At 35.4% G+C, this 25,781-nt stretch overlaps 1 protein-coding gene across 1 annotated transcript in view; it reads left to right on the forward strand.

Moving 5' to 3' along the window:
* LOC115414863 (uncharacterized) overlaps window positions 1-20,592 on the forward strand; it is a 32,152-nt gene extending 11,560 nt beyond the window's left edge. Inside the window, exons 9-19 of the mRNA XM_030128228.1 lie at window positions 2,286-2,418; window positions 8,412-8,623; window positions 8,709-8,818; window positions 10,373-10,574; window positions 11,546-11,660; window positions 11,737-11,906; window positions 13,784-13,875; window positions 13,987-14,117; window positions 16,828-17,017; window positions 17,118-17,259; window positions 20,494-20,592. Coding sequence (XP_029984088.1) covers window positions 2,286-2,418; window positions 8,412-8,623; window positions 8,709-8,818; window positions 10,373-10,574; window positions 11,546-11,660; window positions 11,737-11,906; window positions 13,784-13,875; window positions 13,987-14,117; window positions 16,828-17,017; window positions 17,118-17,259; window positions 20,494-20,592 — 1,596 coding nt within the window. The remainder of the gene's footprint in view (window positions 1-2,285; window positions 2,419-8,411; window positions 8,624-8,708; window positions 8,819-10,372; window positions 10,575-11,545; window positions 11,661-11,736; window positions 11,907-13,783; window positions 13,876-13,986; window positions 14,118-16,827; window positions 17,018-17,117; window positions 17,260-20,493) is intronic.
* The last annotated feature ends 5,189 nt before the right edge of the window (window positions 20,593-25,781 follow it).

The following is a 25,781-nucleotide window of genomic DNA, read 5'->3' on the forward strand; positions in this document are numbered from 1 at the left end:
TCCTATTCAACGTTTTAGCAATTTACTGTGAACCCGTTTACATGACCGTAAAAATCTGATCACTGGGAGGATTCAGATAATTATAGAATCAGATCTGATGCATTTACATACACTTCAGAAATGTGGTATTTGGAAAACTACGGTGGCCCAGAGGTGCAATAGTCCAAAAAATTATCAACTACAAGAAAAAAAAAAGACAACAGCCCCAAAAATTGTCCGCTATAAGAAAAAAAAAAAGAGAGAACAGCCCAAAAGATTGTCTGCTATAAGAAAAAAAAAAACAGCCCAAAAATTTATCTGCTATAAGAAAAAAAAAACAGCCCAAAAATTTATCCGCTATAAGAAAAAAAAAAACAGCCCAAAAATTTATCCGCTATAAGAAAAAAAGAGAACAGCCCAAAAATTTATCCGCTATAAGAAAAAAAGAGAACAGCCCAAAAATGTATCTGCTATAAGAAAAAAAGAACAGCCCAAAAATTTATCCGCTATAAGAAAAAAAGAGAACAGCCCAAAAATTTATCCGCTATAAGAAAAAAAGAGAACAGCCCAAAAAATTATCCACTGTAAGAAAAAAAAGAGAACAGCCCAAAAAAATTATCAACCATAAGAAAAAAGAAAGAGAACCCAAAAAATTATTCACTATAAGAAAAAAAGAGAACAGCCCAAAAAAGTTATCCACTATAAGGAAAAAAAGAGAGCCCAAAAAAATTATTTGCTCTAAGAAAAAAAAAAGAACAGAAAAAGTGGATTTTTTTTTTTTTTTTTTTCCTCAGAGTGGATTATTTTTTGGGCTGTTCTCTCTCTCTCTCTTTTTTTTTTTTTTTTTTTCCTTAGAGCAAATAATTTCTTGGGGTTCTCATTTTTTCTTATAGTGGATAATTTTTTTTGGGCTGTTCTCTTTTTTTTTTCTTAAAGTGAATAATTATTTTGGGTTCTCTTTCTTTTTTCTGATAGTGGATAATTTTGGGGGGTTGCTCTCTTTTTTTCTTATAGTGGATAGTTTTTTGGACTGTTCTTTTTTCTTATAGTAGATTATTTTTTTGGGTTGCTCCCTTTTTTCTTAGAGTGGAAAATTTTTTTGGCTGTTCTCTTTTTTTTTTCTTATAGTGGATAACTTTTTTTTACACTGTTCTCTTTTTTTTTTTTTCTTGTAGTGGATAATTTTTTTGGGCTGTTGTCTTTTTTTTTCTTATAGTGCATAATTTTTGGGCTGTTCTTTTTTTTCTTAGAGTGGATAATTTTTTGGGCTGTTGCACCTCTGGGCCACTGCAGAAAACCCTGGTTTATGTGTTTCAGTCCATTATCAGTTATATTTCAGAGTATATAGTCGCCTTTCCATTGGACATCTGTGCAAAACTTTACCAATATTTACTAAATGTCGAAAAAACAGAAGTGTGTAGTGTTCATTTTTCCATTAAATCACAAATGCGATGATTTGTTTATTTATTATCACAAGATGACACGAAGAAGTCATTCTGTAAACATGGTAATGAACGTAAATATAGTGTTGATTTGCAGATATATTCATTATTATTATATATTACCCCTCTATCTCGTACTAAATTAAAAAATGATTCAGTTTCCTGGTGTGTCCACACATACCGCGACATGTTTCTTTTAAAATTCTTCTTCTTCACTTGTAACATCGTCAACATCCATTTTTTTCTTTTTTTTTTTTTTTAAATTCATGTGACTCTAGTTGCAGAAAAAGGTCTTTCCTTTGTAGTTTTGTGTGCTATAACATTTGCGCTACGCCCAAAAAACCACCTCTTGCCAGTGCAGAAACTTTATCGAAAAATTAGTTTTGCCGAAATTGTCATTTTTCCATTAGGGAAATTTTTATGTGCAAGTTATAGTCACGCTATTTGAGGGTCAATGGAAAAGCGACTAATAACTCAAACTTCCTGTTATTTTCAACACATTTTGTCTTCCACTCATGTTGTGACAACATGACTTTCATTTTCTGCTTATTTTTTTCTGTTTTTACATTTGAGCAGCTGTAAAAGAATGAAATAAATCAGAGTAATAGGTACATTCACAAAGAAATCAGAGTATTGAGGAGAAATCCAGGTGTGTTTTATCTGGATTCTCATTATCAGATTATGGTTATCTGATTAATCATATCACATTGTGCTGTTTACATGATCATTTAAATAATCTGATGACTCCATTAATCAGATTGGATTTTTTTGTGTGAATGTAAACGGGTATCTTTAGTAAACCCTCCATGAGCTGCACATTGATCCTGATTTTTTTTTTTTTTTTTTTTTTTTTTGCTTCTTCAGGATGATCAGCCTTTCAAGACTTACACAATTGAGCCGATGCTTGAGTTGCTCTGGACTGAGGGCACCACCCTCGAAAACACACGATACAAAGTCCTCTTCCCAATAACGATCCCAGTCCCACAAATTGTTGACAGTAAGTTTTGTACATGTGCAATCCACCATGTTATTTACACTCACTTATTGTGTAAGATTACATCTACACCAGGGGTGTCAAACTCATTTGAGTTCAGTTCCATATTCCACTAAATTTGATCTGAAGTGGGCTGGACCAGTAAAATAACCTATAAATAATGACAACTCCACATTTTTGTCTTTGTTTTAGTGTTAAAAAAAAACTAAACATTAAAATCTGAAAATACTTACTTTTATAAACTATCAAAAAAAAAAAAAAAAACCCTGAAAAAACTGAAATTTAAATTAAAAAAAAAAGTAAGAAAATTTAGTGCAATTTTAACTATTATTCTTCAACTCATCATTTGTCCATGTGCATTATGGATCAGATCTACAAAGACACTAAACACTGAGGAACAGGCAGAAAAATTGTTAAAATTGTGCAGAATTTTCTTTAGACATTTCAGGTTGTTCATATTTGTTCAGGTTATTCACATTTTATTGTTTCAGGAGAGTTTGTAAATGTAAATATTTTCATAATTTAATGTTATTTTTTGCACTAAAACAAAGAAAAAAAATTAAGTTGTCAATTCTAGAGTTTTTTGGCTTAATTCAAGATTTTTTTTACTTAATTGAAGATTTTTTTTTTTATTTAAGGTTTTTTTTTTTTTTTTTTTTTTTCTTAATTGAAGGTTTTTTTTTTTTTTTTTTGGCTTAATTCAAGATTTTTTTTGCTAAATTTGAGATTTTTTTTTTTTTTTTGGCTTAATTCAAGGTTTTTTTTTCTTAATTCAAGCAATATTTTTTTTTTTGCTTAATTCAATTCAAGACTGTGGAATTTTTGCACTTGGCAAAAGCATCCCAGGGGCTGAACTGGACCCTTTGGCGGGCCCATTTGGTCCCCGGGCCACATGTTTGACACCCCTGATCTACATGACAGACCAGGGGTGTTGAAATTATTTTAGTTCAACAGCCTCATACCATCCAATTCAATCTCAAATGGGTCGGACCAGTAAAATAATGACACTGAAAAAAGTAAAATTACATAATGAAAATGTTTACATCTATAAAGTATCCTTCAAAAATTTTAAAAACATGAACAACCATAAACAACCTGAAATTTCTTTAAAAAAAATGGTGCATTGTATTTTAACAATATTGTATCTAACTTATCGTTTACACTTGTACATTTACAAATGCACAAAACATTTAGTAACAGGTAGAATTTTGTTAAAATTGCACTTATTTTTCTTAAGACATATCAGGTTGTATGTGGCTGTTCAGGTTATTCACATGGATCAATTTTGGCCCACGGGCCGTATATTTGACACCCCTGCTGTAGACCAAAGCATTTCGGACAAGTGATTAATTTTGCGAAAAGATCCTTTTTTTTTTTTTTTTATTAATGCAAATCATGATCGTATCCTTTACCTAAACCTAACTGAAGTGACAAACATTCAGCGAGTAAGATTTAGGAAGATCAGATTGCATAAATATATAAATTTGTTTTATTTAACAGGGACAATGTAAAAAAAAAAAGGCAAAGCAAGTTTATTTGTATCGCACATTTCAGCAACAAGGCAATTCAAGGTACTTCACACAGGACACTGAAATACAACAGGGAAAAAGAAACTCATTTAAAACATAAAAGAAACATGTAAAAGGTGATTTAAAAACAGCAAGTAAGAAAAAAACACAAAAAATCCAAAAATATAAAAACACACATATTAAAGTAAGAGTTGCAGTGCAGAGTTTTGAAGGAGAATATAAAATGTAAAAAGTCAAAAGCCTTTTAGTCAAAGGCAGCAGTGAACAGGCGAGTCTTTAACTTTGACTTAAAAGAACTCAGACTCTCAGCAGACCTGAGATTTTCTGGTAGTTTGTTCCAGATATACAGAGCATAGAAGCTGAACGCTGATTCTCCACGTTTAGTTCTGACTTTTGGAACACAGAGCAGACCTGCACCAGACCACCTGAGTGGTCTGGATGGTTCAGACTGGACTAGAAGGTCTCTGGTGGATTTTGGGCCTGAACCATTCAGTGCTTTATATGCTAGCAAGAGCAATTTTAAAGTCTGTTCTCTGAGAGACAGGGAGCCAGTGTAGAGACCTCAGAACTGGACTGATGATTAAAAACATTAATTTCAGTGGGATAAGATTTGTAGCACCGTAAATTCCATTTGTGGTTTCTGGGCAGGTGAGGACAAAGACCAAATATATGCACATCCAAAGTAGCTAAAAATTTGGGAGGTCAGACCCACCTCATGTTTCCACATGACTGTACATATACACTACCCAGACTATCCTGGCAGCATAATTAAAGGTGATGGTCATAAAAGTTTGTCTGATGTTTAACCCTTTCATGCATAGTGGTCACTACAGTGGACAGTTATTCTCCAGCTGTTCTCTTGTATATTCACAGGTTTTGTTGTTTTAGTTGCATATCAGCCGACACAATGGACACTCATGCATTATCCCATACACTCACATTCATACCGTTACTGTAACTGCGCTGTTCTTGATAAACCTGATCTGCACTAACATGTTTTAGTGCAAATCAGTTGCTAATTGTTATAAGACTGTAATTAAGTTTTGTTTTTTTTTGCATATTATCTCCACGAAGTGAGTAACTACTAGTATTAGAGTATGTTAAAATATGAGACGGCATCAGATTAGCTACGTTAAAAATGTTAATTTCATAGTTTTCACACAGTTTATCACTTTCCAATCATAGGTTTTAAATACATGTTTCTTTGCTTCAAAAATTAAACACATGGTTTTTGTAACTCCATGACAAATAGGTTCATAAAAAAAATTCAATCACATTGTTATTTTCATGCCTAAAGAGGAATAAAAGCAATCAGGAAAAAAACATCTTGACTAAGGTTCTCATAATTCATGCATGAAAGGGTTAATGCTGTCATCCCGAAATGCATTTAGCCTGATGAAAAAACACATGGCAATGTAGACATGTTTTCAGACGTTCTGGGAACTGGTTCCATTCCTTAATGGTTTTAAACATGTTGACTGACTTCATTAGTGTATAATTATTTGAACATAACAAACTTTACATATTGACATAATATTCCAGTTTTTGCCTTTATTCTGAAATGGATATAATTCCTTATAATCCATGTTCTTGGCTAATGAAAATGAATTTCCTTGTAATATTATTGTTAATGGAAGATATGAGCTTTTAGATACTGTTTAATATCCATAAACCTGTTGGTATTTTGTCACAATATTTAATAGTAGGTGTTTATTCTTCCAGTCACAAATGTACACTACTTTTTTTTTTTGATAAATCATATCTACCAGAGAGGATCTTTGTCTCTTCTCTGGCTGAGCATAAACAGAATCTGTGAGTCACAACCTGCAGGAACAAAGCACTAATTAGATTGACTTTTGGAATCCGCTGTGTGTCCACGGGCTCCCCATAAATTGTCATTATATCTGCACATCCCACATCTTAATGTGACAATGCTTCATTTGGACAAAGGCCTAATTTAGAATATCCAAATGGAATATGCTGTTTACATGATACCTGTCAAATTAATACCTGAGTATAATTACATTAATGTAAGTGGGCATGTTTTCATCACCTTTAGAAAGACTTGGAGGGGATTCATTTCTTCTAGTTTTCCTTCTCCCTCTGTTTTCTGTTTCATATGGGTGGTAAATGACAGTGTTGTACATTTCCATCATTAGCTCTGTTTTTAGAGTTAATCCAGGATGGACAAAACATACACTTGCCCAAATGAAATATAAGTTTTTGCAGCCACTGTAGGTGAGGTTGGGGGGAATTTTTAGCTGGTTGCAGTTTGCATCTTCACCACTAGATGGCACTAAATTACATGCTGAACCTTTTGATAAAAAACTGAAATAAGAGGTTTTTTCCAGTAATTGAACCCTGCTATATCAGGAGAAGTTCCTTGTCAGAATGGCCTGTAATTCTTTCTCTGACTTATATAATACAGCATTGAGGACTTGCAGCTGATGTCACTGGTCATGTGATTGTTGTTTACACCGCCATATTGGAAGGCATGCTATCTGGATCCAGAAAGTCAGAACTGTTGCTTTATATCGTGTTTTTGTTTGGACTCATGTTTGCGTGTTAGTGATTTATTCCGAACATGCAATGAAATTTAACATATATGCACTTGCAAAACATATATAATAATACAAATATCAAAAATCATAACAATCTTAGTCAGAAGAAAAGCGCAATAATTCCATTTACATGCCCGAAAAGGGGTGGGAAGAAGTATAATTTATTGTGTTATGTTTGCGTGTTTTGTTATTTGCGAGTATGTCTGCTTGTGATGAAGGCACCATAGATGAGTTTCAGTGTTTACTAACAACAGTGATGCGTGCACAACTCGGAGGTAAAAACATGAGTACCAGCTACCGCCGGCTCACATCAGCCGCGTGCACCTCCAGGCTCTGCCCCGGAACTGGTGAACGAGCCGATATGCTAGCTCTAAAACGGTCCATTAACTGTCTCTGTCCAAAAGCCGATCCCATCTTCTCTTTCACGGCCGCATAATTTGACTTGACTGCATCAGGAAGGCTGTCCCATAGTAGAAAAGCAGACTGTCACAGACGGGTGGGCAGTATTGTCACCAGCTCCAGCTGAACTCACTGGTGTCGCCCACTGTAGCTCCTACTGCCACTTCCAGCTGAGGAAACTCTGGCTGCCATCGCCGACAAAAGGGAGCAGGTAGATCCACAATCACTCTGTCTCTATAGGTGATAGTCCAGGGGAAGCCCTCCTGGTAGGTTTAAAGGGGTCTTCATCACCGTACCACATGATGACAGTTCTTTTTTTCCACGCCGCTAAGCACAACAGGCACGCAGGCTAACTATACTGAGAAACTACACTAACTGCGATAATAACTATGAACAGCGGTCGGCAGAGCAGAACCACCGCTGCCGCCAATGGAACCAAGCGGTCTTTCTGCCTAACTTATAACTGGGTGAAAGCTAAGTAATGAACAGCACACAGGAGTTTAGTAGGGCCATCGTTTAACATGTTGTACGATCCAAGGAAAGCTTGCCTACCAATATGGCGTAGGGATGCACCGATACGAGTATCGGCATCGGCTCCGATACTCAGTGTGTGTACTTGTACTCGTAAAAGACATCCGATACAAATGCACCGATACCACTTACGGCCGAGTGACATTCACAGTTCAGTGCAGCAGATACGAGGAGGAGGAATAATGTGTGAAGAGTGTGGAGATTTAACCAAATAAATGACGGTGATAAAAGTAACGCTGAATGCAAGTAATGTTAAAGACACAAACAGATACGGACACAGCGTTCTGTCTGTCCTCTGCGTACATTCCATCTGTTTTCCAGGTGCTCACAGATGTGTAAACAGAATGAGAACACCAGCGGGTGTACGGAGCGGTGCGGACCCCCACCAGCAGAAGTGAAAACGAAACTTATCACTCATTTCTCTTTAACCTACCTGCTGAAGCTAAGCTTTTAAACCTTACCAGCGAAAACGCTGCAATATTAGTATCACATTAGTGTTACCTCTGTCATCTCCATGTTTATTACTGACTTTCTTCTTCTTCTTCTCAAAAAGTTTACTCTTCTTCATGGTATTTGTCCAGTATGGTTAAGAGTGGCACCCCCTGGTGGCTTAATTGACAAACGCTCATTCCAACACATTAAATGTCAGTAGCAGCACTTTGTTCCAGTCAGACTAATGACAACGACAATAAAGCACATTTACAAAAAGAACTAAGAACTGGAATGGGATTAAGTACTCATATCGGTACTCGGTATCGGCAAGTACTCAAATGTAAGTACTCGTACTCGGTCTGGGAAAAAGCAGTATCGGTGCATCCCTAATAAGGCGTCGTAAACAGGAAACCACGTGATCATGTGAGGTATGTGCAAAACCTCAATAACTTTAGAACTCTTCATGTGCATGTTTGTAAATGGCCAAACTCTTATATTTGCATCATGGTGAAAATTGACCTTCATATCCTTCTTTTCCCTATAGACACTGTTGCCAAAGAGCGGATATTTAAGGTGTTACTTGGGCCTTTTGGAGACGACGTGGCACTAATAAACATCACGTTCCCCTCTGGGGTCTTGTCTGCGGCAGACTGCAATGTCAGAGGTTTTAACGTCCAGGAACACAGGTCCCACAACGGCAGCTTGAAGTTCTTGACACTTCAAGTGCCCTTCACGGACCGTCTCGTCCTGCAGATGGTATTCTTCATCCTGGGAATGAACATTAGGACGTGTTTTAATTCTGATCGCACAGGAAGCTGCTAATCTTCTCATTCCCCAACAGAGAGGAAATGGATATACGGTCTACTCCCTTCATATGACCTTTGGGTTGATGGCCGCTCTGGCAGGACCGTTTTCATTCACTGCTCGTCTGGAGGCTCAATTATTGGACATAAGGTTTGTGATTTCTTTATAGACAAGGTGTTTTGGAAGCTTGACATGGGTGGATTTCTGTCTTTGTAGCACAAAATTTCCAACCCTTAGATGCACAAGTGGGTGAAAAATGACCAGATGAAGTTGTTTTCTTGCAATATATGATAAATAAGATGAATCTTTGTCATTGCACCAACGTACAATGTACATAGTACAATGAAATCGTAGCACTGTCCCACACAATACAAAAGAAGGCACACGGCAATAAAAATATGTAGAACGAATAATAGAATTTTTTATTTATTTTTTATTTAACCTTTATTTAACCAGGAAGAAAATCCCATTGAGATTAAGAACCTCTTTTCCAAGGGAGTCCTGGCCAAGAGGCAGCACAACACATAGTTACAACATACAGTTACATTATACAGTGACAACATACAGTAATTTACCGCTGGGCCGGTTCCGGTGTGGGCAACAAACGTCGTAACTCCTCAAATAGAAGTTTCCGAAGGGAAGAAGGGAAAGGAAATGAGGTGCACAGCAACGGGAGACGAGCCGAGCCGAGTCGAACTGGTTCCACGTAGTAGAAATGCGGCAATAGAGGAATTAGTAAAGCGTCTTTAGTTTCACTTTCACTGTACGCCCCCCCACCAGGCCTGGCATCATGTGTTCTTATTATTAGTGCATACTGTATATGTTATATTTTCTGTGCAGAGATGGAAATATAAAAGACAGTTAATGCAAACACACCTGTTTGTACCCTTTTATTCCCTCACCCAATGAGAATCGATAAGAGAATCAATAAGGAATCGGATTGATGAGCAATATCTATAATGGAATCGGAATTGTTAAATTCTTAATGATTCCCATCCCTAGTTGTCATTGTATGAGTATTGTTATTTTCTCCTTATTTGCATTTAAATCCTTTATATTACTTCAACACTATCTGATATTATTACTGCATGTAACACAGTGAATGAATGTGTATTAACACTTTCCACAGATACAACTGCTTAATGTAAAAGCTGTGGATGTTTGGTTTGCAAAAAGCTAGAAGACAATTTTTCCAGTGTTTCATTTTTCCACAGCATCAAGATAGTGACACTTCTATGATAGAACATTTAATTTTTGCATTTCTTTTCTGCATTTTTGCAACAATTCCTCTTCAACTAATAATATCCATCCATAAGCTGCAATGACGCAGATTTTTGTGCTTTGTCTTAAACCCAGATCATGTTTTAAATCACAGTATAATGTCTTAATCCCTTTAAATCCTTTTCACTTCATTAGAAACCAGATACTTTTCACATTGTCAAGATATTAAAAAAATATTTGAAATATGAAATCATTCTTTTGTGGACCAAAATATAAAACAAATTATTTTTTTAACATGACAAACGTGACATAAAAACACATTGATTTTTAACACTGGTCATTTTTTACCCATTTATGGAAGAGTGGAGGGTCCAGACACTTGTGCATCTAAGGGTTAAGTGAGCAGACGTGTCAGTTTTATTTTATTGGAAAATTAAGCTGCATGTATTTGTGGTTTTTCACGTGCCTTTCTTTCTCTGCAGTTTCTCCGTTTATCTCTGGCAGCTGCGATCATGCAAACTTTTATGTCCTTGTGAAATACGGGACTCACGGCGCTCAGTTTCAGACTTTATTAGGAAAACGGACGCTGTCTCCAGATCTGGCTCAGCAGTACAACGCCAGGGAGAACGGAACACACTTCAGTGTAACCGTGCCATTTTCAGCCCCTGATGTCGTGTTTGAGGTACGGGTAACACTTTATAATAAGTACACACTATGAAGCATTAGTTAAGCATTAACAAATACTGAATTCATCCTTTTTAAGGCATATTTCTGACGTGAATACTCATTAGTATATGGTTTATAAGCACAGTTATAAATGTTTTAACTCCTCATTAATAAGAACATTAGTTATGGATTAACAAATACTGAATTCATCATTTTTAAAGCATATTTCTGACATGAATACTAATTAATATATGGTTTATAAGCACAGTTATAATGGTTTTACTCATCATTAATAAGCTCATCTACAATGTGCTTAATGATTATATTTTCATACTTTATAAATTATGGATTCAGCATTTAAATATTTAGTATTGCATCACTTACAAACCAGTTATGATGTGCATTTATGCTCACACATACACTATTCAGACATGTACGAATGGTTAGTGAACATGTTAGTGTGTATTTTATACTAACTCACACATTTATTTCCCAATAGATGTCATATAAACAGTTATTAATACAGGAATTCATTATTTCAGGTAGTTTTAAAGCACTTACTACTCATTAATTAAGTCTATGGTGTGAGCTCATCTAAAGTGTGCACTATCTATGACATATAAAGCATTTACAAATGAGATTTAAAGGTTGGCAATGCCTAAAGACTCACAAAAGTCTGAGTTATTCTTACAAAGGACAGACACAGCACATGGGATTATCAAACAAACTGCATGACTGAGTAATTATAATTATGAATGATGAGTAAAACATTTAAAACTGTGCTTATAAACCATATACTAATGAGTATTTATGTCAGAAATATGCTTTATAAATAATTAATTCAGTATTTATTAATGCTTAACTAATGCTTCATAGTGTGTACTTTATTATAAAGTGTTATCGAGGTATGGTCTGAATTTGCAGCAGAGAAAACCTCAAATCTCTTCAAAGAGTGGAGCTTCCCATCATGCTTTTCTCTACTTTCAGGCCGTTCAGGGGTCATCCATTCGGAGCAGACTCGATGTGACCCTGAGGAACCCACAAACCGGCAGACACGTCAAAGACTTCGCTCTGACCTGCCAGTTCTACTCAACTCTGACCGGTACGTTGTGAGCAAAATGAACCCCATCCTCCCTAAACACACAAACAATAGAACTAATCTCACCTTTTTCTTTTAGAGTGTTTCCCTAATGGAACCATTACGACTGTAGCTGTGAAAGTAGAATCAGTTCCCAGTTTGAATCCTGGTCAGCTGACCCTCAGAGACCCCAACTGTGGACCCCGATTCAGCGACGACCGCTTTGCATACTTTGTCTTTACCGCCAACTCTTGTGGAACAAAAAGAAAGGTGCTGCTGAATACCCTCCTGCTGCGACACATACTAAAAGTCAGGGGTTTTCATGAGTGTTTTTTTTTTTTTTCCTCTTACCTTTACTGGAGATTTATCATGTTAACTTACCACCAAATGTTTCTGTAACATTGTACACCAAATATACCTTTCAGCTGTTGACATACAGTCATAGTATGTGTATTTTTACCCCTGTCCTCTAAAGGGGAGGCAAGTTTTTGGTTTGGTTTGTTTAACACTGTAGCAGCAAAACTATTGGTTGAATTCATACCAAATTGGGTTTATAGATTGCCCATGAGCAAAATAGATCCCATTATATTTTGGGAACAGTCGGTCAAAGTTAAATTTTTTTTATGAATTTTTAAAATCTATCTTTTTTTCCCATTTACTTATAGTGGGCAAAATTTCACATGTCTATAGCAGCAAAACTATTTGTTGAATTCATACCAAATTGGGTCTATAGATTGCCAGTGATCTAGAATAGATATGATTACATTTTGGGACAAGTAGGTCAAAGTTCAAATTTTTTATGAATTAAAAAAAAAAAAAAAAGTTCTCCCATTTACTTATAATGGGTGAAATTTCAAATGTTTATAAAACATCAATTTTGTTTCAATTTATTTCAAACTTGGCACATATATAGAGGCAGTTGATATGCTGAGATCAGCACACGCATAGACATGATGACATCAGTTGGATCAATGCCAAAATAAGCTACAATATGTGTGAGGGGCGGGGTTTGTTGTGCCTGGCACCACTTATGCTAATTTTTCAATATAATATATGAAGTGTTAACATGTTAATTTCTATAATGTACATTGTATATGATATGTTACTATTATTTCAAATTCCAAATTATACATCCATGTAAATGACAGTAACAAAATATTGTAGATGTAAATTGACATATGAAGCCTTTATTTTATGTTTGATTTTTATTATTTATTTATTTTTTCCAACTAAATATATTCGTTTTTAACAATGCTGTGGCCATTAACTAAATCACACAGGAAATGGTTGCGCTCATGGAAGCTGAAAAACAAAAAGTGGCAACAACAAATATATTATGACTGTATATTGACAGCTGATGGGTATATTTGGTGTACAACAGGGGTGTCAAACTCATTTTCTTCCGGGGGCCACATTCAACCCAATTTAATCTGAAGTGGGCCGGACCAGTAAAATAATAGCATGATAGCCAATAAATAATGACAACTCCAAATTATTTTAGTGCAAAAAACAACATTCAGTTATGCCAGTATTGACATTTACAAACTATCCACATAAAAAGGATGTGAATAACCTGAAAAAATGGAATTTGCTAAGAAATATAAGTACAGTTTTATCAGTATTATGCCTCGACTTATCATTTATACATATGCATTACAGATCAGATCTACAAAGACACAAAACATTTAGAAACAGGCAAATATTGTTAAAATTGCACTTAATTTTCTTTAGACATTTCCAGTTGTTCGTATTTGTTCAGGTTATTCACATTTTATTGTTAAAGGATAGTTTGCTAATGTAAACTTTTTCATAATTCAATGTTTTTTGCACTAAATCAGAGAAAAAATTGGTGTTGTCATTATTTATTGGTTTTTATATTATTTTTGAGTTTGATGCCTTTACTTGCACTTTACAAATTCATCCTGTGGGCCGGATTGGAAACTTTGGCGGGCCGGTTTTGGCCCCCAGGCCGCATGTTTGACACATGAAGTGTACAACATAACAGAAACATTTGGTGATAAGTTAACATGATAAAAAATGCTCACAAAAACCCAGGACTTTTAGCACTTTTCTCACAGGACTTTTCTCCTGCTACAGACTCTTGGCTCTGTATGAGAAATTAATTCTTCGTATTTTCTGTTTCCTAGTTTTTGCCAAATGTCATGAGGTACGAGAATGAAATCTCCCTGCCCAATTACCTTGAAAAACAGGATTCACAGAGCGAAGAGTCTGAATACGAGTGAGTTTTCAGCCAAAGGTTAAAACATACATTAATAATATGGCGCATAAAACCGGTTTGATGTGTTGATTTCATGTTTTATGAGATTTTTTTTTTTACTGCCTTTTTCAGGTTGAAAGTCATCTGTTACTATGTCGTCAACACAACCTACGCTTTGACCTTCCACACCAGAGCTCGCAGAAGTCAACCATATGCTGAAGCAGCAAAAGGGAAACTGCAGATCGCAATGAGACTTGCTTTAGGTGAGAAAACTAAGAATCCGACTGTTCTCAGAGCTGAACATTAAAGGGGCTGTTTCAAACTGTGTCTTATAGTCTTCATGTTCTGCATCAGCTGATAGAGCTGAACTCATGGCTTTTAGTAGTTGTTTTTAAGGACCGAAAACAGCTGCAATAAAATCACAAATCACCAAAATATTGTGGCATGTTTGCCGCAGTGCATTATGGGTGGTGGGTATTTTGTTGTAAATGTGTTATTTTTATGTGCAAGGGTTGTTGTGTTGGGTATTAGTTTTGACTTAACATATGTATGGCAATGTTTATTGGCCTTTTTTTTTTTTTTTTTAATATATTTTTGTAATTTGTAAAGTTGCACCCTGAGTGAGAGCCATAGGCAGAGCGATGGCTGTCCTGTTGTGATTATTGTATTTCCCATTTTCCTACTTGCTAAATTTAAAGCACAACTTGTGCTCATACTTGATACAGAGCTAACTTCCTATCAAACTGTCACCTACGCTACAATATCATAGTTTAGCCTAAATCAGGGGTGTCAAACTCATTTTAGTTCAGGGGCCATATTCAGATAAATTTGATCTGCTGTGGGCCAGACCAGAAAAATAACAGAATAACCTATAAATAATGACAACTCCACATTTTTGTCTTTGTTTTAGTGTAAAAAACCCCATTAAATTATGAAAATACTTTATAAGCTATCAAAAAAAAACAAAAACCTGAAAAACCTGAAATTTAAATTTAAAAATGTAAGAAAATTTAGTCCAATTTTAACAATATTATTCCTCAACTTGTGTTTTGTCCATGTGCATTATGGATCAGATCTACAAAGACACTAAACACTGAGGAACAGGAAGAAAAACTGTTAAAATTGTGCTGAATTTTCTACAGACATTTCAGGTTGTTCATATTTGTTCAGGTTATTCACATTTTATTGTTAAAGGATAGTTTGCTAATGTAAACATTTTCATAATTTAATGTTTTTTGCACTAAATCAAAGAGAAAAAATTGGTGTTGTCATTATTTATAGGTTATGATATTATTTTTGAGTTTGATGCCTTTACTTGCACTTTACAAATTCATCCTGTGGGCCGGATTGGAACCTTTGATGGGCCGGTTTTGGCCCCTGGGCCACACATTTAGTGTTACAGGATAGTTTGTAAATGTAAATATTTTCATAATTTAATGTTATTTTTTTGCATTTAAAAAAAAAAAAAAAAAAAAAAATTAAGTTGTTAATTCTAGAATTTTTTTTTTTGGCTTAATTGAAGATTTTTTTTACTTAATTGAAGATTTTTTTTTTTTTTTTTTTTTTTTTTTTTTGGCTTAATTCAAGATTTTTTTAAACTTAACTGAAGAATTTTTTTTTTTTTTTTTTTTGGCTTGTTTGAAGATTTTTTTTCTTACTTAATTGAATTTTTTTTGTTTTGTGTTTTGGCTTAATTCAGATTTTTTCCTTAATTAAAGCTAAATTTTTTTTTGCTTAATTCAATTCAAGACTGTGGAATTTTTGCACTTGGCAAAAACATCCCAGGGGCCGAACTGGACCCTTTGGCTGGCCGCATTTGGCCCCCGGGCTGCATGTTTGACACCCCTGATCTAAACTATGGATCAAATCCCACTGTATTCATCTATATAATGTAGATTATGAATAAAATCATGACTAATGAATAATGAACTTTGTTTTGAACAAAAAACAAAAGTGAACGAAAGGCTAAGAGAAACTACAATTGTATTTATTTATTTATGAGATTTATAAGTCTAAAAGTGATCCCAAGCAAAGTATTCTGGGGAAATCTAATTTTTAGAGCATTTTCAAAGAAAAAAAAATTCCACTTAAAGCAAGATAGAAATGAGTCTGTGTTTTTTTTTGGGCCTCATTTTCCTAAAGTATCTAAAAACAAACTCTGGACTGTTTTCTATAATGAAGAAGAATCATCAGGAACTTTCATTTATGTATAAATTCAATCTTCATGATGGTAAATGAGGTCCATTGTGAACTGGGTCAGCATGGTTTGTCATATTTATAAAGTATGTCACCAAAAACAGAAGTTTGAGAATATTTACCAGAGCATCTTTAACCCTTTCATACATGGTGTCGCTCAGACTTCTTTATATTTGCAATAATTAATAATGTAGATATAGTACAACAAAATGAAAATTACTACGTGGATTGTGTAATTATTAATATAAATCTACTACAGCTACATTTTACATAGTTGTCCTAAATCAGGTGTATGTTTTCTTTATAGCTTGAGGCTTTTGGATGCTGTTTAAAAAAAAAAAAAAAAATAATAATAATAATAATTAAAGTTGTGTTTAAGATACAAATGGTCGCCTGTAATCTATCTTCCCGACACCCAGGAAAGTAGAAGTTTTGGCTCTTTTACATTAGATAATTGTCTTGCTTGGAAACTTTTTTTTTTCTTCATATTTTTTTTTTTAATGGAATATCCTTTGTCTTCTGCAGGGGACAAGTTTTTCCACAGCTTTACTTTATAAAAAAAAAAGGAAAATATATATTGGTGAATCTTAAGAGGATGTACTGTACATTTCACTCATTAATCCAAACTGACACATTTGTCGTTTTGGGGGGGAAATAACCATTCTTCATGCAAAAAAGGCTTAAAATTAATCATCTGAATGTCCAAACTGCAGAAGTGGAATGTCTACTTGTTATTAAACTGAATCCCTTTTCCACTTTTCCACTGTGTCGCTGCAGATGACACATACAGCGCGTTTCACCAAGATGAGGACTATCCGTTAACAAAGTTCCTCCAAGAACCGCTGTATTTCGAGGTGGAGCTGATGACGCTGACAAATCCCCACGTATCCCTGGAACTGGAAAACTGTTGGGCAACGGTGGACAAAGACGGGACGTCCCAACCAAGATGGAACCTCATCATTAATGGGTAACGGTCACATGTGCAACAGGAGAAAGGCACTTGTTCAGCTAAAAAAAAAAAAAAAAAAAAAACCTCATGTAGTCATTGAAACTCTCTTCCACTGCAGTTGTGTTAATCCTGTGGACCCGCATCAGGTGGTGTTCCATTCTGTTTGGGTTGATGCCAGAGTTAAGTATCCGTCTCACCACAAACGGTTCGAAGTCCGGACGTTTTCCTTCATGAAAGACCAAGATACCATGAGTCCACAGGTACTGAGCACAAACGTTAGAGCACAGGTGTCAAACATGCGGCTCGTGGGATGAATTTGTGAAATGCAAAAATTACACTGAAGATATTAAACAATCAATGGTGTCAAAATCATTTTAATTCAGGTTCCACATACAGTCCAATTAGATTTGAAGTGGGTCAGAACCAGTAAAATATTATCATAATAACCTATAAATAATGACAACCCCAAATTTTATTCGTTTTTTTTTTTTTGGTGTAAAGTAAAATTACATGAAAATCTTTACATTACCAAACTACTTTTACAAAAAACGTGAATAACCAGAACAAATATGAACAAACGGAAATGTCATAAGAAAAGTAAATGCAATTTTACCAATATTCTGCCTGTTACTAAATGTTTTTTGTGATTGTAACGCACATGTGTAAATGATAAACTGATAAACCGAGGCAGAATATTGGTAAAATGTTAAAATTGCTCTTGTTTTTCTCAAGACATTTCAAGTTGTTCATGTTATTTAGAATTTTTTTTTCCCAACTATATTTACTGAACATTTTCAATGAACACAACAGACATTATATCAATTTGTAACAGTCAATGCACAATCAAGAATGACATATCTGACTGTCAACACCCATCCCTTCCCACCCACCCAACCCACAGGCCAAAAAAAAATCAATCAATAAAAAAATAAGGAAAAACATAAAGAAAAACAGAAACCATAAATAATGATAAAGGAACTCAAATTGTAAAAGTAAAAAAAAAAGGGTAGTATAGTACACAGAAATAAGAGAAGAAAGGAAAAGACTACACACAATTTCTCATTCCCTCCTTTCCCCTCTTAATGATGTTTAATCATCTATATTCTGAGGAAAATCTAAAGAATCAAAATACCGTAAAAATGGATCCCAAGTTGTATGAAATGATTTAATTGAGCCTCTAAGAGAGAATCTCAACTTTTCAACCTTAAGATTGTAAAGCACCTCACATACCCACTGGGCATATGAAGGGGGATGGGAGACCTTCCAATTAAGTAGAATCAACCTTCGGGCTAAGAGTGTGGTAAATGCTATAGCCCGCTTGTTATTTAGAATTTTTAAGGAAACTTTGTAGATGTAAACCTGATCGTGATATAATTTTACTTTTTTCACTCTTATTATTTTACTTGTCCGGCCCACTGGAGATCAGATTGGACTGAATGTGGCCCCTGAACTAAAATGAGTTTGACACCCCTGCATTAGAGAGTTTTTAACCATTTAAACCAGGGATGTCCAACTCTGGTCCCCAAGGGCCATTGTCCTGCATGTTTCAGATGTTTCCCTCTTTCAGCACACCTGACAGTTGTTATCAGGCTTCTGCAGAACTTGATGATAGGCTCATCATGTGAATCAGGTGTGTTGGAAGAGGGATACATCTAAAACATGCAGGATACCGACCCTCGAGGACCAGGACTGGACACCCCTGCTTCAAACTCTGAGCCTAAAATGCTCCACCTAGACTTTTTTTTTTTTTTTAACTACAAAAAGGTTCAAAAATATACCGAGTGAGTCTGTTTGGCCATTATTCCAGAGTATGGACTTCTCCAAATCTTTCAAAATCTAGCAGTCATTTGCAATTTACTGCTTGTTATAGTTCTGCTAAAACAGCTTCTCCTGCTTCTAGTACAGGCATGAGTGAAACTACTGTAATGACCCAATAAAGCCTATAAAGCGCAATGTCTCAGGTTTCAGAAACCGTTGGAATTTTTTCATTTACACAAACAGTGAAAGTTACAGCTATCCATACTGTATATGTGCAGGGTGTGTCAGTAGTCGCTTTTCCATTGACCCTCAAATTGGGCAAATATAACTTGCGCATAAAATTTTACCTAATGGAAAAATGACAATTTTACCAAAAGTCTTATTTTTCGATTATAAGTTTTTGGGCTGACGAGGTGTTTTTTTGGGTGTAGCACAATTGGTATATCACGAAAAACTGCAATAGAAAGACCTTTTTTTTCGCAACTAGAGTCAGGTGAATTAAAAAACTGGATGTTGACGGACGTTACAACAAATGAAGAAGAAACAGAAACATGTCGCAGTATGTGTGGACACACCAGGAAACCCACTCATTTTTGAATTTAGTACGAGATAGGGGGGTAATATATTATAATAATAATAATAATAATAATAATAATAATGATAATAATGATGATGAATATATCTGTAAATCAACACCATATTTACGTTCATCACCATGTTTATGGAATGACTTCTTGTGTCATTTAGCGATAATAAATCATTGCATTTGTGATTTCATGGAAAAACCAACATTATGCGCTTCTGTTTTTTCAGCATTAACTATTGGTAAAGTTTTGTGCAGATGTCCAATGGAAAAGCGACTAGTGATGACATGTCAGGTTTTAAAGAGTTAAAGCCAGTGGCGACTGCTCGTCTTTCAGACAGGGGAAGCTCATTGTCGGCTTACATTAAAAAAAAAAGTCAAGTTATTTAAACATAAATTCGGCCCTCTGTTCCTTTTCAAGAAAATGGTCAGTGACCTTATCGTACCAAGTAAACAAGAAAATGTTGAAATTGTTAAATTGAAACAAGGAAGTACAATGAGTGTGTTTTATTTACAGTGCAAGAAATGAACGAGTAATTTCATAGTGGTTTCTCTCTTGATTTCCCAGCAGAATGTGCGACGGTATTAAACTGAACCGTCAGTGAAGGAGTAGATCTGAAAATAGCTGTCAATCAAATGGGGTTCAGCCTTTCGACTGATCCTCCAATCAGCACGTGAAAGCCTGGCATCCAGCCTGGCCGAGCTCCGCCCACAGCTCCATTCACCCCCAGAGACGCCAGGCGTCCGGGGGCGGGACAACATCGTGGCATTTATCCAATTACCGTCCAGTTTAGAGGCAATGAAAACAACTGTTCCACTCAGTCCCTTTGAAGTGCATGGACGCTGAGCGTCTACGGGCAAATGCACTGAGCAGAGATCGAATGAGAAAACAGCGCAACGGGAATGTATGAGAAATGAACAACATCGAGTCCGTTTGATTTGTGATAAAGCTGATTCTGAACGAACTCGTCTGTGAGATGAACGTGTTCTAACACATTTGTAGTCGATGAAATGTCAACACAACCGAACATATTTAACCATTTAATTTACGTAATTTTAGAGGAAGCTGAGCTTCCCTTGCAGTCTATGAGAAATCGCCTCTGGTTAAAGGTGTAAGCTGATCACAATGGTCATCGATGTGTTTCTGTCATAGATGTTCGTCCACTGTGATGTGGTGATCTGTGACTCCAGGAACCCTCAGGGTGGAGTGTGCAATGGCCAGTGTTCAAACCAGATGAAAGGTAATGGGTGAAATCTTCTTTCTGCATCTGTCTCTCAGGTCCAGTTCTTAAGAATGTATTTTTTCATTAACAGGTCAAAGACCAACTGCTTCACAAGTGAACAGCGTCAACCATGTGTCATCAGGACTAATTCGTATAAATTATCCATCCTGAATAAAAGTGATTTTTACAAGACCTCTACCTTTTGAAACCCAGTTCTTTACAGTCAAACTACTTTTTATAATCTACACACTGGTTATGAAAGATGCTGATGGAAATAACAGAAGCATAACAATTCAATACTGCACTGTGTAAAACATGTTAGCGGTATGCTGTGCAGTTTATTCCCGGATGAGCATTTTAAGTCGTTGTGGCTTCACCGCAAGACATTACCATTGGTCATCGCACTTGACATGCTCTAAAAGCTCTTTGGAGGTATGAGTAAGAACAAGGATGACACTGCATCGAAGCTCATCCTGCTCGTAAACATCACTTATGTGACCACTTGGTTCACAAGGGTCTGGTGGACTAGGCCGATCCAGGTTTAAGTGAGTCTCAGGACGCAATCAGGGTCTGTTTAGAGGACAAGGTAGCAATAAAACCTCAATTTGACACCAGGTTCCAACTGTAGTATGTGCTGCTGCTATTGTTATTGAGGCATGCATTCTTTAAATCAGGGGTCTCTAACATGCGGCCCACCAAAGGTTCCAATGCGGCCCCTGGGATGAATTTGTAAAGTGCAAAAAATTCCACAGTCAAGGCTGTCGAACTCATTTTAGTTCAGGTTCCACATACAGACTAATGATCTACAGTAAAATAATGACCGCAGAATAACCTACAAAAAATGACAATGTTCTTCTTGGTAGATGTGAAAAAATATTACACTATACCTATAAATAATGACAACTTCAAATTTTTGTCTTTGTCTTAGTGCAAAAAATAACATTAAATTATGAAAATATTTACATTTACAAACTATCCTGTTACAATAAAATGTGAATAACCTGAACAAATATGAACCTGAAATGTCTAAAGAAAATTAAGCACAATTTGAACTATTTTCTGCCTGTTACTAAGTGTTTAGTGTCTTTGTAGATCTGATCCATAATGCACATGTAGAAATGATAAGTTGAGGCAGAATATTGTCAAAATCGCACTTATTTTTCTTAAGAAGTTTCGTTTTTTTCAGATTATTCACATCTTTTTTGTTTGGATAGTTTATAAAAGTAAGTATTTTCATAATTTAATGGGTTTTTTTTGCACTAAAACAGACAAAAAATTTGGAGTTGTCATTATTTATAGGTTATGGTGCTATTATTTTACTGGTCCGACCCACTGGAAATCAAATCGGGCGGAATGTGGAACCTGAAAGAAAATGAGTCTGAGGCCCCTGGTTTAGTGTCTTTGTAAATCTGATCCATAAAGCACATGTAGAAATAAGATGAAGCAGAATATTGTTAAAATTGCACTTATTTTTCTTAAGAAATTTCATTTTTTTCAGATTATTCACATCTTTTTTGTTTGGATAGTTTATAAAAGTAAGTATTTTCATAATGTAATGGGTTTTTTTGCACTAAAACATAGACAAATTTGTAGTTGTCATTATTTATAGGTTATGATGCTATTATTTTACTGGTCCGGCCCACTGGAGCTCAAATTGGGCTGAATGTTGAACCTGAAAGAAAATGAGTCTGAGGCCCCTGGTTTAGTGTCTTTGTAGATCCGATCCGTAATGCACATGTAGAAATGATAAGTTGAGGCCTAATAATTTTAAAATTGCACTTAATTTTCTTAAGAAATTTCAGTTTTTTCAGGTTATTCACATCTTTGGATAGTTTATAAAAGTATTTTCATTATTTAAAGGGATTTTTTGCACTAAAACAAAGACAAAAATTTGGAGTTGTCATTATTTACAGGTTTTTATGCTATTATTTTACTGGTCCGGCCCACTGGAGATCAAATCGGGCCGAATGTGGCCCCTGAAAGAAAATGAGTCTGAGAGCCCTGCTTTAAACGATAAACTCTCATTCTGCCATCTACTGCATTATAACAAAGGTACTGTTTGCTTCCAGTCTGAGTGGTCAGAGGTCAGTGGTCAACAAAACAGTAAAAATATTAGGAACAATTTTCTTTCCTGTTACCGTTGACAAAACATCAAAGATTTCCGACCAGAAATTATTAAAAGATGGGCAACCCCAAAACATATGAATATAATCTGCTGTAGCCTGTTGACATCTATCACATAAAGGAGACACTGTACCATATATTTTTGCCAGCCGAGCTTTGGTGTAAAAAACCTGAAATCTTGAAAGTAAAATTTTAACATCATTCTTCCTGTTATTAAATATGTTAAGCCTTTGTAGATCCAGTCTATAATATGCATGTATAAATGGTAAGTTGAGGTGTAATATTGTTAAAATTGCCCTTATTTTTCTCAAGAAATTTCAGTTTATTTCAGGTTATTCACATCATTTTGTGTTTGGATAGTTTGTAAATTTACATATTTTTATAATTTAATTTTGATTGCACTAAAACAAAGAGGAAAAATTTGGAGTCATTATTTACAGGTTATTATGCTATTGTTTTACTGGTCCGACCCACTTAAGATCAATTTGGGCTGACGTGGCCCCTGAAAGAAAAGGAGTTTGACACCCCTGGTCTAAAACATGCAGGACAGGGGTCTTCGAGGTCCGGATTTGAGAACCACTGTTATAAGTGATGCTGAAGTGGACAAGTCTAAAGTAAATGTTCTCCTGATCTGTCAAATGTCATTTTAATGTTAATCTTTAAAATCTGATTAGTCACATTCTCATCTCCCATGGGAATGACTGGAACAGGATCTGCTGGTCCCAAAGGGATGAGACTGGAAAACATGATGCAAAAGATGGCTCCCTAGTGGACCATCTCATTATGGGCCTTTTATTGAACATCTTCAAAGGATTGTGGGTAAGAATATGCAGAGATGCTGGTTTGTACACTAATCTGAGTAGTAGCTCATCATAGCAAATCAGATTTTATTCTGGCTCACTAATGGAACTGGAATACAGGACAAGGGAAGCAATGACTGAACTAGAGGCCAAATACTACCTGTAGTAGTGTGTAAAAACACCTAACCCACTTTAAAACTTGGTGGGCACCAACATTCTAAAAAAAAAAAAAAAAAAGCTTCAGTTTTATTGTGTAAAAGGAACGTCATTCATGAAACAAACCAAAGGGAATGGCTTTAAATAAAGTTTAACCTTTTCATGCATGTATTATGAGAGCCTTAATCAAGAGTGTTTTTATTCCTCTTTAGGCTTTAAAAAAAATGTGATTGAAAATTTATGAACCTATTTTTCATGGAGTTGCAATTGGACCCCATGCGTTTCATTTTTGAAGCAAAAAAACATGTATTTACTGATATACTGTGAATTCTATGAAATAAAGACACTTCTAATGCTGCTAATCTGATGTTTTCTCACTGGGACAGTCTTCTTACGTTTGCAGATTTAAGTTTGGTTTATAAAGTACTGCATGATTTGGCTCCAGATCCTCTGGCAGAGTTCATCAGCTAAAGAAACAGCTCTGAGCGTGTCACTCCAGGCTCTGTTAGAGGTGACTGTGTCATTCCTCTGCGTAGGAGCACTTTCAGTAAGTCGGCCTGGACAGTGAGGAGTGCTAGTGAGTGGAACTCAGTACCTGAGGAGGTTCAACTGCTTACAGCATACAAGGTCTTCACAAAAAAAATAGAACATGTGGCTTATCAACACCTACAGCTGCCAACACTGAAAAACAAGCCTGTTGTGATATTTTGATGTGATCAAATGTTGTTGTGAATGGTTGTGATGTCTTATTTTTTTTAATTTTATAGTAAGTGTTCAAATATGTATCTTGTATTATATTGTATAGGTATTGTGTGCTTTGTGCTCCTTAACAGTCTGTTACGTATATGTTATTTGTTACATTAGTGCCCTATCAAGTGTCTAACCTTATCTTTCTCCTGTAAATTTTTTTTTTTACTGCCTTTTTAAAACTTGGCCAGGGGACTACAGATGAAAACTACTTTCTGGCTAATTCTGGCTTTTTTTTAACCATGTGTTATGAAATTGCATTGTCCCCTTTCAAATAAACTATAAACTATTTTGACATACTCTAATACTAGTCACTACTCACTTCATGGAGATTATATGCAAAAAAAAAAACTTGTGTAAAAAAAAAAAAAACCCTGTTAAATACTTATTAGACTGCAATTAATTTACACTCAAACATGTTAGTGCAGATCAGGTTTATCAAGAACAGCAAAGTTACAGTAATGTATGAATTGCAGTGTATGGGATGATACATGTTGTCTGATATGGAACTAAAACAATAAAACCCATGAACATACAAGAGAACATCGGTAGAATAGCTGTCCACTGTAGTGACCCCTATGCATGAAAGGGTTAAAAAAAAAAATTGAGATGCATGTAGAGGCGGTACTAGGCACAACAAACCCCACCCCTCATATTAGTGTATTTTGGCAACGATCCTTTGCGTGTGCCGATATCAGCATATCATTGCCTCTATATATGTGGCAAGTTTGAAATGAATTGAAACAAAATTGATGTTTTTATAGACATTTGAAACTTTGCCTGTTCAGTAAATGGGGTGGGGGTAAAGATTTATTAAATTGAAATTGACCTATTTTTCCCAAAATGTAGTGGCATCTATTCGAGGTCACTGGGAATATATAAACCCAGTTTGGTATGAATTCAGCCAATAGTTTAGTTGCTACAGACATTTAAAATTTCACCCATAATAGGTAAATGGGGGGGAAAAAAAAAAAAAAAAAAAAATTCAAAGTTTGACCTACAGTTCCCAAAATGTAGTAAGATCTATACTGGGTCACTGGCCATCTTATAAACCCAATTTAGTATGAATTCAACCAATAGTTTTGCTGCTTGAGTGTTAAACCGAACCATAAACAATACCCCTTACCTTCCGTTCAGGGGGGGATTCAGATGAAACTGCAAAGGTTTAACCATTGAACCAAATCTTGTTTGCAAACTATTCCTTTTCCTGAATGTTTAAGAATTTGGCTACTGTGCATGTTCAGTTAAGCACTTCTTGAGAAAAAGAAGTATATTCAAGAGTCATACAAACTACAGAGAGTTGAATTGACTATTTGTACATTAAAAGGAATAGAAACACTGCTGTAGTGTGTTGAGTGTAAAAAACAAAAAAAAACACCTGCACAATGAGA

Source organism: Sphaeramia orbicularis, chromosome 24, assembly GCF_902148855.1.
Source record: "Sphaeramia orbicularis chromosome 24, fSphaOr1.1, whole genome shotgun sequence".
Classification (NCBI taxonomy): Eukaryota; Metazoa; Chordata; class Actinopteri; order Kurtiformes; family Apogonidae; genus Sphaeramia; species Sphaeramia orbicularis.